This window comes from Ceratotherium simum, chromosome 10 (genome assembly GCF_057802395.1).
Source record: "Ceratotherium simum simum isolate JZ-2026a chromosome 10, ASM5780239v1, whole genome shotgun sequence".
Lineage (NCBI taxonomy): Eukaryota > Metazoa > Chordata > Mammalia > Perissodactyla > Rhinocerotidae > Ceratotherium > Ceratotherium simum.
In genome coordinates this window covers 74572491-74591883 of record NC_141909.1, presented here as the reverse complement: position 1 = coordinate 74591883, position 19393 = coordinate 74572491, and the positions used below count along the sequence as shown (strand labels likewise).

At 41.1% G+C, this 19393-nt stretch overlaps 1 protein-coding gene across 3 annotated transcripts in view; it reads left to right on the top strand.

The window, feature by feature from the left end:
• Window positions 1-19393, top strand: part of MTUS2 (microtubule associated scaffold protein 2) — a 578912-nt gene that overhangs the window by 417532 nt on the left and 141987 nt on the right. For all 3 annotated transcript variants that reach the window (XM_087436240.1, XM_087436241.1, XM_087436239.1), the window contains 2 exons: window positions 5168-5266; window positions 16012-16223. In XM_087436240.1, coding sequence (XP_087292366.1) covers window positions 5168-5266; window positions 16012-16223 — 311 coding nt within the window. The remainder of the gene's footprint in view (window positions 1-5167; window positions 5267-16011; window positions 16224-19393) is intronic.

Here is a 19393-nt window from a genome sequence, read left to right as displayed (position 1 = left end):
GCAATTGACCAGGATGGAAAATATAAGAAGGGTAATAGATTTGAAAGAAAGATAATTAGTTCCATTTGGGGCATAATGATTTGGTCGTCTAGTAGGTAAGTGGTAATGTCTAGTTGGCAGCTAAAAACAGGTCTGGATCTCAGGAGAGATGTCTGGGCCCATCTGGATTGGAAATAACAGATTTTAGAGTATTAATGTATACAGCTCTGCAGTGTATGCATGTTGAGTAGACAAGTTCATTCAGAAGAGTGGACGGGAGAAGGCCAAGGCAGAATCCAGGGGCAGCTTTCCTCAGGTGTAGGGAAAGGAGGAAGCAACAGCGAGGAAGATTGGGAGAATGGCCAGAGGGGCAGTAGGAAAACCATGAGACCGAAACCACACTGGTGTTTCTGGATACTTGGAGATCTGATAGGGTTAAATGAAAGCTTATGGTACATTTAAAAACATTTAGACTAAGTCTAGATTGCAAGAAAACTGCGAAAAGAGCTGAAAGTCTTGACTAATTGCGGTAATTTTCAAGAATTCCCGGAACCACACAGGAATTTTCCAGGCAGCCTGTGTTCCTAGGGGGAGGGATCGTGAAACTTTTGATCAAAGTAATTCTTGTAGAACTGGTTGCACTAGGCTGGTTTCTCTCCTTATCCTTTCATTGATCAGACAAATTATTTTGATTTTGGGTTTGGTTTCTCTTCTGTATTTTTTCTTATTATAAGAGTAATATGTGATCATCATTAAAAAAATGGAAATAATGCAGAAGTATATTAAAATAAAAAGTAAAATTCCCTCAATCCTACTGCTCAGAAGTAACCATTATTAAAAATTTGATGCCTGTCTTTCAGACCTTTTTACATATTTACAACCATAATACAGATAACATTTTGTGTTATAAAAATGGGATAATGCCATGCATACTGTTCAGTAACTAGCTTTTTTATTTATCATGGACATCTTTCCATGCCAGTACAATATAGAGCTACCTCATTCTTTGTAATGGCTGCGTAATACCACATAGTATGGATATACCATGATTTATTTAACCATTCCCCAGTGTACATTTTGGTTATTTGCACTTCTTTATTCTTGTGAATAATGTATGAAGTATCAGTGAACATACATCTTTTCACACTTGTGAAAGTGTTCCAAAGAGAGATTTGTAGAAGCAGAATTACCAGGTCAAGTCTATCAATATTTAAATTTTTGATAGAAGCTGATAAATTGCACTCCATGAAGGCTGGATGGAAAATATTGAAACTCTGAATAAATATTCATACTTAGTTTTCCTTTAAAGCATTGTGTGTAGCACAGACTTTTGGCCTTTAACATTTCCTTTCTCAGCTCCCAGGAGTCTCGGTGCCTTTCCGTGTTTATTGATGCCTAAAATTTGAGCAGAGGGAGGGAATAGAAGAGTGAGAGCCATAGACTGGGTACTTTGCAGGGGGATGTGGGTTCACTGGCGGGGTGGGGGGTGGCTGGGCTTTCAGGACTCCACAGTTCCAGCCTTCTGTAAGCCCTAAAATGCTGGCCAGGAGCTATCTTGAAAGGAGCCCAGTGGGAGGGAGAGGGCAGGAGGGGCATTGATGGAATGACCACACTGTCCAGGGAAGGGTGTGGCCCTCTGGTTGAAGTTGATGTTCTAGTGGGAAAGGTAGACAATAAACAAACAGATGAGTGTATAACATATTTTTGTGTAGTGATAGATGCTGTGAAGAATAAGAAAACAAGTGAAAGGGAGAGCAGCAACTGGCAGGAGGGCTATTTTACCTAGAGTGTCAGGCATGGCCTCTCTGAAGATTATCATTTGTGCAGAGACCTGAATGAATGGATGACCATGCTTTAGGTCTAGAGGAAGCATATTCTGTGCGGAAGGAACTCAACCTAAAGTGCCCAGAATGGGAGGAAGCATGGCATGTTTAAGGACCAGCAAGGCTGACAGTATGGCTGGAGTGTGTGAGCAGGGGGCAGAGTGATGTCAATGTGTGTATTAGTCAGGTCTCCAGAGAAGCAGAACCTGTAGGATATATATAATATATTTTATATGTATATTCTTTATACATATAATTTATATATATATATATTTATATATAATTATAGTGGCTGAGAAATTCCAAGATCTGTAGTCAGCAAGCTGGAGACCCAGGACAACCAATGGTGTAAGTTCCAGTCCAAGGGCAAGAGAATACTAATGTCCCAGCTCAACCAGTCAGGCAGTCCAAGTTTCTTCTTACTCGGCCTTTTGTTCTACTCAGGCCTTCAACAGATTATATGAGGCCCACTCACATTCGAGACGGCAATCTGTTTTACTCAGTCTACCAATTCAAATGTTAATCTCATCTAGAAACACCCAGAATGCAGATATACCCAGAATAATGTTTGACCAAACGTCTGGGCACCCCGTGGCCCAGTCAAATTGACATATAAAATTAACCTTCACAGTGTGTCTGTCCCCAGGAGACCAGATCATCTGGGGCTGTGCTGTTCAGTATGGTGACCACTGGCTCCTGAGCAATTCCTGAGCACTTGAAATGTGGCCAGTGCCAGATGTTGAAGTGATAGTGAATATCTTGGGTTAAATAAAATATTTTATTACAATTAATTTAACTGTACTTTTTACTTTTTAAATGTTTCTGGGAAATTTAAAATTACATAAGTGGCTCGTATTTCTATTGGATATTTCTATTGGATAGCACTGGTCTTTAGGGCCTTGTAGTTGTGGTAAGGAGTTTGCATGTCACTCTGAGTGTCTTGGGAGGTGACTGGAGGCTTTTGGGATTGGGATGACTTGCTCTAACTTAGATTTTAAGTAATTCATCTGCTGCTGTGGGAGAATAAGCTGTAGAGGGGCAGGAGTGGGAGCAGCAGACCAGAGAGGAGGCTGTAGAGGAGGCAGAAGGGGTGTTGGTGACATGGGCTCTGCAGAGGCAGGAGAGGGGAGGGAAGTGGTCAGACCTGGGAGGTATTCTCAGAGAGGGAGAGCCAACAAGCTTTGCTGATGATGTGCTAATGGGGGCAGGGAGCAAAGAAGCAACTCACGGTCACTCCTAGTATTTTGGGCCTGAGCACAGTGAGTGAATGGTGGTGTCAGTTACTGAGATGTGAAAGTCTTGGGTGCATTAACTAAATGACACAAAGCATATTGAGATTAGGAAGAAAACTGTAGGAGAGGAAAATACAAAAGAGAATTCAGGCCTTAGAAGAGTTAAATCAACAATACTAAAACAGTTTGTCCCAAGGCGGAAAAACAGAGGAGGTGATGAGAGATGTGTGCGTGGGAGAGCAGAAGGTGGGTGGGCAAGGATGGAGGGGGTGAGGCAGGTCTGGGGGGAAGGGGAGCCCAGTCAGCCAGAGGAGAACAAGAGAGGAGGAGATTTGATCCCAACACTTGCTCCCTCTCCAAACCCCTGAAATGATCTCTCCCCCCAGTAATATACACACACCCACACGCATACTTGCACACACTCATACGTATAAATAATCTATAATAGTGCTTTTGAAGCTGTAAAGGGAAAAATTGACATATTCAAATGTATTAGAATTTAAAACTACAGCACAGTGAAAGATACTATAAATAAGTGTTAAAAAGTAAAAGGCTGGAAAGTGTAATTTACATATCAGGCAAAAGATTAATATCCAGAATAAATCAAGAGTTCTTACACATCAGTAAGAAAAATGAGCAAAAGGTTTCATTAGGCGGTTTTCAAAGAAATATGCACATGACCAATATGAAAAGACTCGGTGTCTGGCAAAAATTAAAATGATTGGGACTTACTTGAGTGTCAGTAGGGTGTGGGGCGTGTAGAAAGAGTTGCCCTCCCACACTGTTGGTTGGGACTGTAAATTAGTAGCTCCTTTTGGAGGATGATTGGACTGTGTCTAGCAATATTGCAAATGAGCAGACTCTTAATCCAGCAAAAGCACTTCTGTGCATTTGTCCTGTAAAGATACTGGTACACGTGTACAAAGAAACAAGTAGAAGAATGTTTATTATAGCACATTTAGCTATTTTAATAGCTAAAACTTGTGAACAATCTAAATGTTCATCAATAGGAGGATGTGTAAATGAATTATGGTACATCTTGCCTATTAATACAATGTGGCATTTTTAAAATAAAAATGCTCTGATATGAAAAAGATCTTTAAAAATGTAGATGGGTGAAAAGAAATTGCAGTATGTGATTCATTAGTTAATTAATAGCTGCATTTGAATATGTGTAGATATATTTATAAATACCTAGAAAAAGGTCTGGAAGAACAGACGCTAAATCGCCAGCAGCGGCTACCTCCGAAAGAGGAGTGAGGTTGCAGTGTTTGGGAGAAAGTGGGACAGTCATGTTCTGCATCTAAGGAACCATCACCAAGGTTTGTTTTTGAAACGACATTATAAACTGCTGAAGTGGTGGCAGGTCTAGGTACCTCCAGGTCTGTTATTTCTCTAATTTTCTATCCATTATTCTTTGACTTCCTGATGAAGGTGACGTAAAGGTGAGTGTCCGTGCCCGGCACGCAAGGGAGACACGGCACCGTGCCCTGAGTGCCCCTGGACAGAATTTGAGGAGCATCTACGTGCTGTTCTTAGATATCGCCGACGCTCCGTTATCCCATTCTGCTGGGGCCGGCTCTGGCAGCAGGCTCCACGAAGGCTCAGCTGCAGCCGAGAGAGCTGAAGGGCTCTCTAGGTCACTTCTGTGGACCAGCTGCATGGAGATTAATTAGAGGCAGACCGTGTCCCCCGTGGCTCAGCTCCTGACGATGCTGAAGTCATTAGCAGTTATATTCAGCTACAGCTTCCTTCTCTGTCTTTTGAAAATTTGTTTCAGCAGAAAGAGACAGGCAGACCAAGTTGGTGGCTACGAACAGTACAATTTTAATTCCCAGATAGTTTGTCAGGGTCGTCAGGGTCCAGTGACCTCCAGAGACAGGGACGTTTTTCATCAGATCAGAGACAGCAGGGTGCTTATTCCCCTGACCACTACAACTCACTTCCCTTTGCTAGAAACAAGTGTGTCATTCTTGAAGCACAGGGGGTGGTGACCATAGCAACAAATCATCCAAATATTATTTTGTTCTGTTTGCCTTTTGTTAAGCCTCCCTTCCCTCAAACATCTTGTGTTACTGTTTCAATTGTAACAAGTTCTCCTCCTTTCTTTTTCTCTTTTTAAACCATATATAGGAACAAAGAAAGAAGTACAAAAAGATCAAGATGCTAATAAACCTGCTGTTTCATCTCCTAAGAGAATAGCGGCTTCAACCACCAAGCTTCATTCACCAGGTATTTAAGAAATGTGATGTGTGTTATTTGGGGAGAAGACTGGAACTTGGAATTTATTTTGTTCAAATGTCATTAACAGAGCAATGCCGGCCCGTATGGTATGCATGATTGTTCCAGGGCTTGACATACATATGCGTTCTGACTCTAGATGAAATGAACCAGCTGTTGGCATCATTGTATCTTAAAAAACAAAATGTTATCATGCTACTTTTCAGTGGTAGGATCTTCTCTGTGTAGGAGTATCTGCTATTCCAACAGCATGCAGAAATAATTTATAATTGAAAAACAGACTTTGAAGATCTAACCTCAAGAGATAATATTTTCTAAGAGGAAGAAAAACAGGGAAACAGTGGATATCAAATACTTGTTATTTTGTCAATGAGGAAGCCATTTATTTACATTCAGATATGAATAAGCTACATAATGTCACTTGAGAGTTGAAAATTGTTTATTATGAAAATTCATATTGTAAGGCATTAACCCCTTTGTAGAATGCAGTACAACCTCAGAACATTTTCTTTAAGCCCCCAAATAGTAGCAATAATAGCAGCTAATGTTTGCATTCTTACTATATGCCAGGTATGTCCTAAGGCCTTCAGATGTATTAATTTATTTAATGCCCACAATAACTCCATGACACGTGAGTTATTATTGTCCCTCCCTTTTCATGTGAGGAAATTGAGGTACGCAGATTTTCATTAATTTGCCTAAAGCCACAGGAAATAAGTAATAGAGTCTTGGTTTCAACCCAAGCACTCTGACCCCCAAAACTGCATTCATAGTCACTACACTATTAACCAGAAAACTTGGAGAGGAGAGGACTTATTAAAATTTCTGGTTACTTAACAATGTATAGGAAATAAGCCAAAGCCACACATATGAGGGTCAGGAGACAAAGCCTGGTGCCTAAAGAGGGTGGGAGATCAGATTGGAGGACCCTGCATAAATCTGGAATTTCTGAAAGGCAACACCCTCACTGGATGAACTAGAAAGAAAAAGAAAACTCACCCTGCAGGAGGAGACTGGCCTGTTTATTGCAGCTTTGGCTCTGAGAGAAGGTGGGGAAGGGGAATGGCCCTCCCTTAGGAATTCCTCACCACAGATCTGCCCTGCCCCCATTTGAGAGCTAGAATCCATGCTACCACTGTGGTCTGAAAATTCAATTTAAAGTGCTGTAGTACTTGTGTGCACTTAGCAGAATAAAATGAAATTATTACGCACACAAGGAAATAAGCTACCATGAGTAAGGTCCTTATATTTTAGGGGAAGAGAGTAAAGGTATTGTGTAATTTTAGACTTTGTTAAGTTAAAATATATGTGTTAAATTTCTATTTTATTGGTTATAATAAAATAGAGTATATAGTTCTGAATCAGTAGAGCGGGAGAAGTTGGAATGAGGATAAAGAAAATTTAAATCAATGCAAACAAAGGCAAAAAAGGGAGAAAGGAAAAAGAAAAAAAACAGAGAGGAAAGAAGGAAGGAAGGAAGGAAGGGAGAGAGAGAGAGAGGAAAAAATAAAAGAATAAAATAAGACATTAGAAATGAACTCAGATATGTCATAATGAACGTACATGACTCTCTAGACTAAATTAAAGATTTAGATTACCAGACTGGATTCATTTATTGAACAGTCAAAAAGTATTTATTAAGTGCATATTATATGCCATAAAATCTAGCTTTAGACTGTTTACAAAGTACACACCTAAAATATAAGAATACTAAAAGGTTGAAAGTAATGGAATGGAGATATTTATACTAAGAAAATACTAAACAGAAGAAAATTTGTGGTACTCTAGTTTAGAAACATCTTTATTATGGTATAATTAACAAATATTAAACTACACATATTTAAAGTGTACACTTTGATAAATTTTGACATACATACACATATGAAGCCATTACCACAATCAAGAGAGCAAACACATACATCATCCCCAAAGGTGCCCCTTGGTACACCTACCCACCTGCCCCTCTGCACTGCCATCAGAGTCCCCACTCTGTCACCATAGATTAGTTTGCATTTTCTAAAGTTTTGTATAAATGGAATCATCTAATATGTACTCTGCTTTTATCTGGCTTCCTTTACTCAGCATGATTTTTTTGAGATCCATCCATGTGGCAGTAGTCCCTTCCTTTTTATTGAAGAATAGAAATTCCACTGTGTAGATACCACAGTTTATCCATTTACCTCTTTATGCCCTTTTGGGTTTTTTTGGTCCAAGTATTTGGCTATTATAAATAGAGCTGCTATGTACATTTGTACAAGTCTTGGTATGGACATCTCCTTTCATTTCTCTTAGTAAATATCTAGGAGTGGAATGCCTGAGTGATATGGTAACTGTGTGTTTAACTCTTTAAAAATGTTAAAAAGTTTTCCAAACTGTTTTCCAAAATGGTTGTACCATTTTCTATTCCCAGCAGTAGTGTATGAGAGATCCAGCTCCTCCACATCCTTGCCAACACTTGGTATGGTCAGTCTTTTTAATTATAGACATTATAAATAGGTCCATACTGATATCTCATTGTGGTTTTAATTTGCATTTCCGTAATAACTAATGATGTTAAGATGTTGAGCATCTTTTTGTTTTTGACATCTATATGTATTCTTTGATAAAATATCTATTCGAATCTTTTAGCATTTTTAATTTTTTTGTCTTCTTATTGAATTTTGAGAGTTTTTATATATTCTGGATACAATTTTTTTTTCAACTATGTGACTTGCAATTTTTTCCCCACAATCTGTAGCTTGTTTTGACATTCTTCTAACAATGTCTTTTGAAGAGTAGATGTTCTTAATTTTCATGAAGTCCAATTCATAGTTTTTTTCTTTTATGGACCATGTTGTTGGTGTTATCTAAAAATTCTTTGCATAACCCAAGGCACAAAGATTTTCTCCTACATTTTCTTCTCAAAGATTTAGAGCTCTGGGTTTTATATTTCAGTCTATGATCCATTTGAGTTAATTTGTATATAGTGTGAGGTACAGCTTTAATTTCTTTTTTTCCGGAAGGGTATGCAACTGATTTCTACTCTGATCATTATTATTTCTTCTGCTTACATTGGGTTTAATTAGCAGATGTCATTAGTTTGAAGTCTTTCTTCTTTTCTAATGCATGTGTTTAGTATAATAAATTTCCCTCTATATGCTATTTTAGCTATAATCCACAAATTTTTATATATTTGATATATTGAGTTCAAAAGATTTTCAAATTTCCCTTTTTGATTTCTTCTTTTACCTGTGAGTATTTAGAGGTGTGTTGTTTACTTTGCAAATATTTGGGAATTTCCAGAGATTTTTCTGATTGTATTTCTAATTTAATTCCATTGTGGTTGGAGAACATACTTGGATGACTTGAGTCTTCTTAAATTTATTGAGACTTGTTTTATGACCCAGAACAAGGTCTGTCTTGGTAAATGTTTCATATGTACTTCAAAAGAATGTCTATTCTGCTGTTCCTATGTGGAGCCTTCTACTAAGACCATAGGTCAAGTTGGTTGATAGCATTCTGTTCAAGTTTTCTGTATCCTTACTGCTTTTCTGTCTACATGTTCTATCAGTAATTGAGGAGAGGCTGTTGAAATCTCAGAGTATAATTTTGGACTTCTCTGTTTCTCCTTTCATTTCTATCATTATTTGCTTTATGTATTTTGATGCTCTGCTGTTAGGTGCACTTTCTAAATGTTCAGGTTTCTTGGCCCAAAAGAATAGACTGAACTGGATTCAAATCTTGGCTCAGTGGCTCACGTGATATATAACCTTGAGCAAATCACATAACTTCTTTGAGCCTCAGTTTTCTCTTCTGTAAAATGGGACTTCTGTCTATGCTGCAGGGTTATGGTGCAGATTCGTGATAACACATTTAAGCATCAACATGTCAAAGCTATTGCTCGTCCATGGCTCTAAGCTTCTTGATAGCAGAAACCATATCTTAAACGGACACAGGACATTCTGATGCAGCTGTTTTGACACAGGCATTTTCATAAAATGCCGGCAAAATGTCCCCATGTCCAAATGGGCCTATCAGAACATCCTTATTGTCTTTTTATTAGTTGAGCTATAATTCACATACCGTAAAATGCACCCTTTTAAAGTATGCAGTTCAGTGGCTTTTAGTATATTCACAAGGTTGTGCAACTATCACCACTAATTCCAGAGCATTTTCATCACCCCCAAAAGAAACCATACCCGTGAGCAGTTGCTCCCTATTCCCTGCTTCCCCCAGCCCCTGACAGCCACTAGTCTACTTTCTGTTTTATGGACATTTCACATGAATAGAATCATGTAATGTGTGGCCTTTTGTATTGACTTCTTTCACTTAGCATAATGTTTTCAAGGTTCATCTATGTCAAAGCATGAATCAGTATGTCATCCCTGTTTTTGGTAGAATAATATTCCATGACATGGATATATCACATTCTGCTTATCCATTCAACTGATGGACAATTGGGTTGTTTCCAATTTTTGGCTAGTATGAATAATGCTGCTATGAAAATTCATGTCATTAATCTTTTCTTATGTGGTGTCTGATCTACTCTTAATCTCATCCAGTGTATTTTTCTTCTCAGACATTTGAGTTTTTAATCTCTAAAATTTTTATTTAGGTCTTTTTTTTTTTCATATTCTTTGTTTCTACTTGACATATTCAATCATTCCTCTAGCTTCTTGAACATATGGAATATAGTTATATAACTGTTAATCATCTGTGTCATTTCTTGGTGGGCTTCAATTGATTGCGCTTTCTCCTTATTATGGGTTGTATATCCTGCTTACGTGCATGCCTGAGAATTTTTTTTTTTTTTTGCTTGAGGAAGATTAGCCCTGAGCTAATATCTGTGCCAGTCTTCCTGTACCCTGCATGTGGAACATGGCAGATGAGTGGAGCAGGTCCCTGCCCAGGATCTGAACCCGTGAACCCAGGCCACCAAAGCAGAGTGCACAGAACTTGAGCCACTCAGCCATGGGGCTGGCCCCCTGAGAGTTTTTTTAGATGCCAGACATTGTATATTTTCCTTGTTGGGCACTGGATATTTTTTTATTCCTATAAATATTCTTGAGCTTTGCTGTTGAATAGAACTATGTTACTTGGAAAGAATTTAATCATTTTGGGTCTTGCTTTTCAGCGTCATTAGGCAGGTCCCAGTTAGCAATTAATCTGGGGCTGATTTTACCACACCCTTGAGACAAAACCCTCCTGAATGCTCTACCTGATGCCCGTGAATGATGAGGTTTTCCACTCTGGCTGATGGGAACAGGAACCATTTCTGGCCCCTGGGAGCTCTGGGAATTGTTCCCCTAGTCCTTTGTGGAATTCTTTCCCTGGTGCTGGATACTTTCCTCACAACCATGCACTGATCAGAACTTGGCTGAAAGCTCGAGGGGACCCTCTGCACGTCTCCAGAGTTCTGTCTCTGTGGAGCTCTGTCCTCTGTGCCACTCTGCCTTGTAACCTCTGACCTCTGAACTTCCTGAGCCCCCAGCTCCACTTTTTCAGCTCAGGGAAAACACCAGGCTCTGCCTGGGCGACTCGTTGGGCCGCAGCCGGGAAAGCAGCTCCAGGCAGGAGGCCGAGGCAATTGCAGGCTCGCCTCAATCGTCGGCCGACTCTCGGGGATCGCTGTGCTTCATCGCCGACTGTGAATGTCTTGAAAACCCTTGTCTTATATATTTGGGCCAAATTTTGGGGGGTAGTTTCAGATGAGAAGGTAAGTCTGATCCTTACTCCATCTTGGCTACAAGTAGCTGTATTTTTTAATATAAAAATTCAGCAATTGCTATAGTACTATTAAACCACGATTTTTCACCCTTGGAGAAAAGAGAATTTCAGATTTACCTTGATAAATAGCACCTGTACTTCTTGTAAATCATAAGAATTTCCTAAAGATGAAAATACTTTATGTCAATTTTTATTTTGCTAGAGAGTAGATTATAGTGACAAATTTTCGATAGCTTGTCTTGGAAACCCTGATTGTAACTTTCTGTTTTTTCTGTTCTTCTATACATCAAAAGAGAAATGAATCTGCTCCTCCCTTGGAATGGGCAATGTAAACCTCTCCCTTCTAGAGTGGAGCAGGTCACTTATTATATGGGTGGATGCTGCCCAGTGTAGTAACTCCTGCCCTCACCTATGCTTAGGACTGACTGGAGGGAGATTTCCTACCCTCGTGCCATCTGCTCTCCCCCCTTCCCCACCACTAGCCAACCCCAGGCAAACAAGTGCCAACACTAAGTAGGAAAATAGCATGCTGCTGGGCAAAATTTTCTGAAATAAATTTAGATCAGTTTAAGAAAAATAAAGCCTGTCCAAGACCACAAAGAACTCGGCACATGTGCTCTCTGAGGTGTCCTGCTGGTGCCAATCTGCAAGGAACAGATCTCCTTTCTGTTAGGATGTTGACGAAACTCATGAAGTGCTCTTCTTTAAGCCGGAAAGCTATTAAAGTTGTGTCCTATAATCTTTCTTTTCTTGTTTACAAGTGTTCAGGTCATGGGCCTTCTCTGATGTTGTAAATACACAGGTTCTAATGCTCTGTTCATTTGTTTTTATGTCAGTTAAGTTTCCAGATTTAAAATTAAACTAAGCTTTTCCATCCATTAGAATCCTCTGGATAGTGACTGGATGGCTACAGATTAATTTTTAATGTTCTCTTTCCATTTTCAAGGGCTGCGTTCTCCCCAGTGCTCAGCCTTTGCACGCAAACTGCTTGCATTCACCTTTGTGAGTAGAAGGTTACTGGCTTTTTCCTCTGAGTTGCCATTTTTCGCTGGAATCATCGTCGATTCTATCTGCCCCTAATCAGAGTTATGCAGCTAATAGGAGGGCTAAAAAGAAATTGGGATTGGGGCAAGATTGAGATAACAGAGGATGTTCTAGATTTAGAATATGCCCCAAACCTGTGAGATGTGTTAGAGATGTTGTGGAGTGGATCAGCTGGGTGCTCAAGTGGTGAGAGCCCTGGGCGAGGAGTCAGAAGACCTGAAATCCAGGCCTGGCTGAGCCCCTACTGACAATGGATTGCCTAAGATCAAGGACGGGGCCACATTCCTTTGCACTCTCCACGGGCCTTGCACATATGGTTCACACAGTAGGTGCTCAATAAAAGTGTCGAGTATTTTCATCCCCATCAAAACATGACACGAAGCATACATATGAAATCAGCTCTGTCTGTGGGTCATGGCAAGAGCTGGTCTAGGTATTTCTGTTCACGTATTTCATATGGAAGAGTCACATTGAGGATAAGTCTCATTAACAATTGGGAAGTGTACAAGGGGCAGTGGGTAAAAAACTAGTATTTCTGGGGCCGGCCCATTGGCATAGTGGTTAGGTTTGCGCGCTCCACTTCAGCAGCCCAGGGTTCGCAGGTTAGGATGCCGGGCGTGGACCTATGTACCGCTTATCAAGCCATGCTGTGGCAGTGTCCCATATAAAGTAGAGGAAGGTGCACATGAATGTTAGCCCAGGGCCAATCTTCCTCAGCAAAAAGAGGAGGATTGGCAATAGATGTTAGCTCAGGGCTAGTCTTCTTCACCAAAAACCAAAACAAACAAACAAAAACTAGTATTTCTGCTCTCTTTTTCACAGCGTTTAAAGATTCCAAAACCTTCACTAAGCACTGTTTTGAAGGTCTTTATTCATTAATATCAGTTTCCTAGATCAACTGGGTGGAACTCAGAAGGATATTGTAGGAGACCAGAGTTTTGATTTTTTTAAAAGAACTAAACCCGAGTAAGGAGGCTGGGCCTGACTGCAGAGGGGGGTCAGTGGCATGCCTGCCTGCTTTGAACCTTCAGCCACCCCAGAAGCAATATAAATACCGCAAGGAACAGGGAAGGAAGTGAGAACAAAACCTTCCAGCACCCGAAGTGTCCTCGGGACATGGCATGCCCCTCGTGTAAAGTGTGCCTGGTGGCTCTTCTGGAGAAACACGGCTGTAAGCATCAGAAGTGAGTCATCACCACAGCCCTCCAGTGCCGACCAGGAGCTCCACCAGCTGCCACGATCACTGCCCTCCGGAAGTTTTCCATCCCGTGGCCCTGTTAACCCCTTCCTAAGCAGATTAGCATTTCAGCTTCATTGTGTGCTTTTAAGAGAAGACAGCAGAAGCAAAAAAAAATCCTCCTAAATTTTTAATGAAACAGGTGAAGCTGGCTTGCTGTCAGTAATCTTTCAACATAAGCTCTCTGTCCCCAAGATGGTGGATGAGCCCCCCCGTCCTTATGTACCGTCCTGAGAATGGTCTGACATAGGGGTGGACAGGAAAGTAAGTGACAGAACAGTACTTCAGGGAGTTCACTGTAGAAGTAGTTAACACAAATGGACGGCACACGAAAGAATACTGATTTAGTGAGTACCAAAAATATGCTACTGACGGTGAAATGATTGTTAGTCTTAGGCAAAGTTATATTGGATATACTTAGAGACTGGCAGGTCCTTTTTCAACTAAAAGCAATAAATAAAGCAAAAAACCCACCTTGTTTTTCTGCATTTCCTTCCTACAGTCCTAGCTGGGGCCTGAGCCTTAGTCTGTGCTGTGGCAGTGGTAGGGTGCCAAATGTGCCCCAACCAGGGATCCCAAACAAGGATGGGTTTCATGAGGTGGTTTGGTGTCACCAAGCAGCTAACCTTTCACTGGCTGTGTTGATACCAAAAGCCGGCCTTCTCAGAGGAGCCGCTTTCTTGGCTCAGAATGTTAATTTGGTGGCCCCAGGAAGAGAAATGTGGACTGAACGCACTGCTGTTTGATAGAACGCTGGAATTTTGAGTGTGTGAATAAAAGCAATATAATAATAACACCAATATCAAAGTAAGCGCCAAGAATAGGATTTCACCAAATCCTTTTATGTTGTCCATTTACCATTGAGTACAATTCTAACCTAAGAATAATGATAATTGTAATAATAATAGTAATAATAATAATAACAGGGGATAGGTCTGACAGCCAAAAATACATGAAAACATGAGTGCTTACTAATGTCCACAAGCTCAGAGGTGACTCTGTATGCCATGGATCACAATTAGCTGTCATCCACTGAGCTGGAAATATGTTTTATTATTCCTTCATATTACTAACAGAAGTGCCTTCTGTTGTAACCATGTCAGGCACCTGTGACCTCAACACATTAATTAAAACACTGGGGTGTTTTATAAAATGAGCAGCCACAACAATAAAATGGCAAACAGTAGTCATGAAAAAAACCTACCTTCGGTCTTAGGCTGTATCTTAGAGTTTGAGGCAGGTAGTAAAATCGCTCACATTCTGTTGGTAGTTATTTTTCTTCTGTTTTCAGTATTGAGAATGTTGAGATTAAGTATATATTAAGATTGATTTGCCTACAACATGCAAATGGATTTTCTGGAATATTATGTACTCTACTGTCATAGACAGGTTTTAAGAAGCAATAATTTCACATTCTACTATCCATTAAGTCTTAATAGTTTGGGATATGTCATATGTGAGGTCGCATTGCAATCTCTGATGATTTCTTAAGAGGAAGATTTAATTAAAATTAGCATGATTACCATTAAATTAATAATCAGAAGTATTTAGATCAATGACCCCTTCCCCCTTAAAAGATGAGGCCACTTGTGTGTTGACAAGCCTATTACTCTGCTGTGTCTCAGAGAGTCAGGCACTGAAGAGGCTGCCGTTTTCCAGTTTGTTTTGTATGTTACTCCTGCCATTTTGGAAGCAGATGAGGGAGACAGAAGAACATTTGAAATATCGAAGTTTATTCATACTTGTGTGGTCAGTATCCATGTCCTGTCGTCTAGGACACGATCTACTTGCATTCCTTTGGGATGCAAGTCCGTTGTCCACCACAGAGGTCCTCTGTGGGTGTCGGGTCTGTCTGAGCCTCGCACAGAGGGACGGCAGTTCTGAGGGGGACTCTGGCTGACCCGGGGCCCCTGACTATATGATGCAGTGCTTGTCCCTGTGCTCTTTCCTAGAGCCTTGCCTTACTCCTTCCAGCTTCAGCCTAAAAGTCACCTCTCCTTAAAGCCTCCCCCACCCTGTCCTCAACCCCAGGCGGAGTTTCTGGCTCCTTCCTCTGTGGCAACCCCACACCTCGTGTTTTCCCGACAGGAGCCAGATCTCAGCGGCTTTGTGGGCCATGGTAGGGAATGAGCACTTTCTTCTTACTGCAATGGAGCGTAACTGGACTGGACCTTTAGCCGTGGAGGTGGCGTGAGTGGTCACATGGGGGGAATATTTTGGAGGACATTGATGCTGTAGGAATTTAAAGCCAGAAATCCCTGGAGCAAGGGTCACCAGGGGTGTGACTTGAACTTGACATTGAAGAAAAGGTCACTAGAGCGACCACAGGAAGGGAGGGGAGGGGCGTGTAGGCATTACTCCCTGGTGCCCAATTAAAAGGTTGCTAGGTTATAATTCTGACTTCGACCTGAATTGATTGATTTACTTCCTATTAGACATTTTCAAAGAGCAAGCCCCTTGAAGAAAAAAGACAACTGCTTCAATCTCTGTTAGCAGGTCGGGAAGAAATATAGGAAGCTGAAAGGAATTTGGCAAATTTGTCTGTTCTTCTTTTTCCAAGCATGAAACCTTGCACTTAGAACCACATAAATGGAGCAAATATTTTAAGTCTCTGTTTTTTCTGATACCTAAGATGGCAAACCATGGGCAATTCCTTCTCGGCCACTTCCTCTTGATGAAATCCTGTCATAAGGGGCTGTTGTCACATTTGGTCTGAATTGTTTTTTACACGTGACTTTTTTCTTTACAGGATACCCCAAACAGAGGACCACAGCTCCCCGAAATGGATTTCCCCCCAAGCCAGACCTGCAGGCCCGTGAAGCTGAGCGGCAGTTGGTTCAGCGGCTGAAGGAGAAGTGTGAGCAGCAGGCCAGGCAGCTGGGCCTCGTCCAGGGGGAGCTGAGGAGGGCCATCCGCGGCTTCGAGGCTCTCGCCCTGTGCACTCAGCATTTCTTTAGAAAGGTGAGGCCATGTTTGGTGAATGTTGAAGGCCTTTTTGTTTGGGGAGGTGGTGGGGTGGTGGTGATGGTTATTTGTGTGTGTGTGTGTGTGTGTGTTTTAGTTTGAGTTTGGGGTTAGAGTTCGGGTTTGATTTTCGGAAGGTCATATGAAATCTCCAGCAGCATCATATAACGTCTTGGGAGCCAGGTTTATACTTAGATGTGAAAGAAATTAGTCTGGGAAGAATGATTTAATAATCTTGATGCCAAAAGTGAAAATTATGTAAGAAAGAAAGAAAAAGATATAAATGAATATTTTGAAGGTGAGCTCTTTGAAGAAAATGGAATATGCCATTGTTTGCATTATAGAGATGAAATGGCCAGATTCTGAAATTTCTGCCCATTTTAGATCAAAGGGAGACAGGGCCACAGTGCTGTTCCACTTTGGCTGTGGATGGGAAATGGAATGTGCCAGGCCTGAGGGCATCTCCTCAGGGCCATGCTCACAGTGTTTGTGGAGCAGCATGGGGCCAGAGGAGTCCTCCCTGCTCGTTCGGTTTTTCTGAAAATGCAGAGAGGGTTGGTTTCTTCTCAGCAAATAAGCGTCCAGAGGCTCCTGGGGCCATCTGGACACTGAGTCTGTTATTGGCCATGGTGTAGTTCAGCTTCCTGCCTCTTGATGTGGAACAGAGGCTGGTGGAAGCCTGGTGTCTGACTGAGTGCATTTGTGCTCCACCTTGAGGTAGCCAAGGCATGTTTGGGGGAGAAAATGAACATTTACCTTTAAGGTTTAAACATTATGAATTAGCATATTAAAAACTCATCGGGCATTTTGAGTTTCCTATATGGACCTTCTGGTATCTATAAATGGGAGGAAGTAAAAATTCTATATAAATGCTCTCCAAATAAGAAAATGAGCTAACTAGATCTCTGGCTAATTTAAAGAAGAAAACCAGAAGACTGTTAAGTAGCACCATGTCCACTGGTTTCGTTTATCATCTGAACCTTAGAGTGTGGAGGGCTTCAGCCTTTTATGACATCCTGCACCCTCCCCTTGCCCTAGATAGAAGCCCGAGCTGCTCTTTTCTGTTGTTTTCTTTTTTTTCTTAAAGCTTTTAGCAGAAAGAGCCAATTAACAAATTTGTTGTTGTAATGAAAGACAAGGTGAACAGAATTCAGTTTTACCAATAGTTTCAACACCTCCCCTAACCAAAATTTTAACACCAGCAATAAATGACCAATTTGAATTTCATATCTTCTTTCTGGTCTTGTACTGTTGGTGTCAGCCTCGAACAATTGAAGTAGTTGTATACTCACCCTCGTAAGAATTAACATTACAAACACATTTTTGAGTGCCAAAGAGGCCTGACTTGCCGTGGTAAATATTGAACATTTTTCTTATTAGAGAAAGAGTGGGTTGTTTTTTGTTCTTCAGCTGGATGTGTATTTTCCACTGACTGTCAAATCTTTAATAAAGAAAGGAAAACAGGGTTGTTCATTGAAGTTTAATGATAACATTTACATTGTTACTCTGCCCGCTCTGGGATACTCCTTCCATGCGTCGTCCACAATGCCATAACAAATCCTTGACGAAGGTTTCATGTGGATCGACGTCTCAGCAGACACGGATATCACAGATTGGTAATATGCACTGTGTCTTCGAGTTGGAGCCTTTGGACCCCATTTATGGCATCATGGCAGAGAAGAGAGTTCTTGTGTGGAAATTAAGGGTTGGTTCTCCATAGTTATGCATTTCTGTGCCCCAGGAAAATGCCTTGTTGGCCCATGACTGTGAGTTTTATTTCTCTGCAGCATACACACAGCTCTTAAATCAGAGACCAAAGGGCCAGCAGGTGATTCGTAGGCATCACCATCGGCCCTCCCTACTGCTAGAACTGCGCTCGGCATGACATTTCAGCAAGACGGACAGTGGACGAGTTTCATTTTCTTTTCAGTAAATCACAGTCAGCAGCTCCAGACAGGCCTCCCAAATGACCATGACATTTTACCTCCCACACAATGTGTTCTCTCTGTCTTTCTGGTCTCAACTCTCTCTCCAGATAAACCCCAGAAGAAAAAATGGACATGTTTAAAAAAAGTCTGTAATTGAACATAAGTGGCTTCCACACAGGCTGTCGTGTTCTGTGTGGTTTAAGATGATTGATCTGAGAGTTTCCTAGTAATACCAAGTTAGACCGGGAGGTATGACATGGGGTCAAGCACCTGGGAAAATAGAGACAAAGCAACCTGGAAACCTCCAGTGATGGAGCCCTCTATTACGAGGTCTAGTGATCCTGACATGTTCAGTGTCATTCTTGTGGGGAGCCCATGTATTATTATTATGTGTGAGGAATGGTCATAGCCGAGCATGCCAGCCATGAAGAGCATGACATTTATAGCTAGCCTGAAAAGGCAATATCTTTTTGCTCCTCCGGTTAGAAGACCTTGCTGGAACTCTACACATATATCTTTTCTACGCTATAGCATGTTTGTCTGCAAAGCATGGCATAGTGGAGAGAGGGCACGATGCCAGCAAGGAGTCAGTCCCATCTCCACCCACATGTAGCTATGAGAGCTTGAGCAAGTTACTGCCCTTCTTTGAGCCTCATCATCATCTCCAAAAGGAATAACATCCTCACCCTTGCCCAGCCTCCCACTGGCTGAGTCACCTCTGACCAGTCATCTTTGAGTCTCAGTTTCCTCAATTTCAAATAGGATTAATAATAACTCTTCACAAGAGTATTGTGAGAATGTGGTAAATTAATGGGCGGAAGTACTTGGAACAAACACTCACTAAGACATTCTTTTTGAGTACAAGGAAATCTGATGAAGGCTTACCCTCAAATATTTCACTCTCAAGTGGGATGAATAAGATAAATATGAGATACATAAAGTTAAAACACAGGGTTTGGTCTGGAGTGTACTTTAAGAATAGAAATAATTTTCTAGTCTAGCTGTTCAGCTGCTGCTATATATTTTTTCCAGAATGCACTGATGTCATTAAGTATATATTGGAAGTAAGTCTCAGTATGTGGGAAATCACTAGAAAAAAGGAATTAGAAGCCTAGAGAAGAATCTTCCATTTCTGCCCCATGCGTTACAGCTTCTGGCAGACCAGCCGTGCAAGTTGTCAGTTGTGACACAGCCTGAGCCCAGCGTCCAGGGACTCTAAGATGCCACATTTAGGTGCCA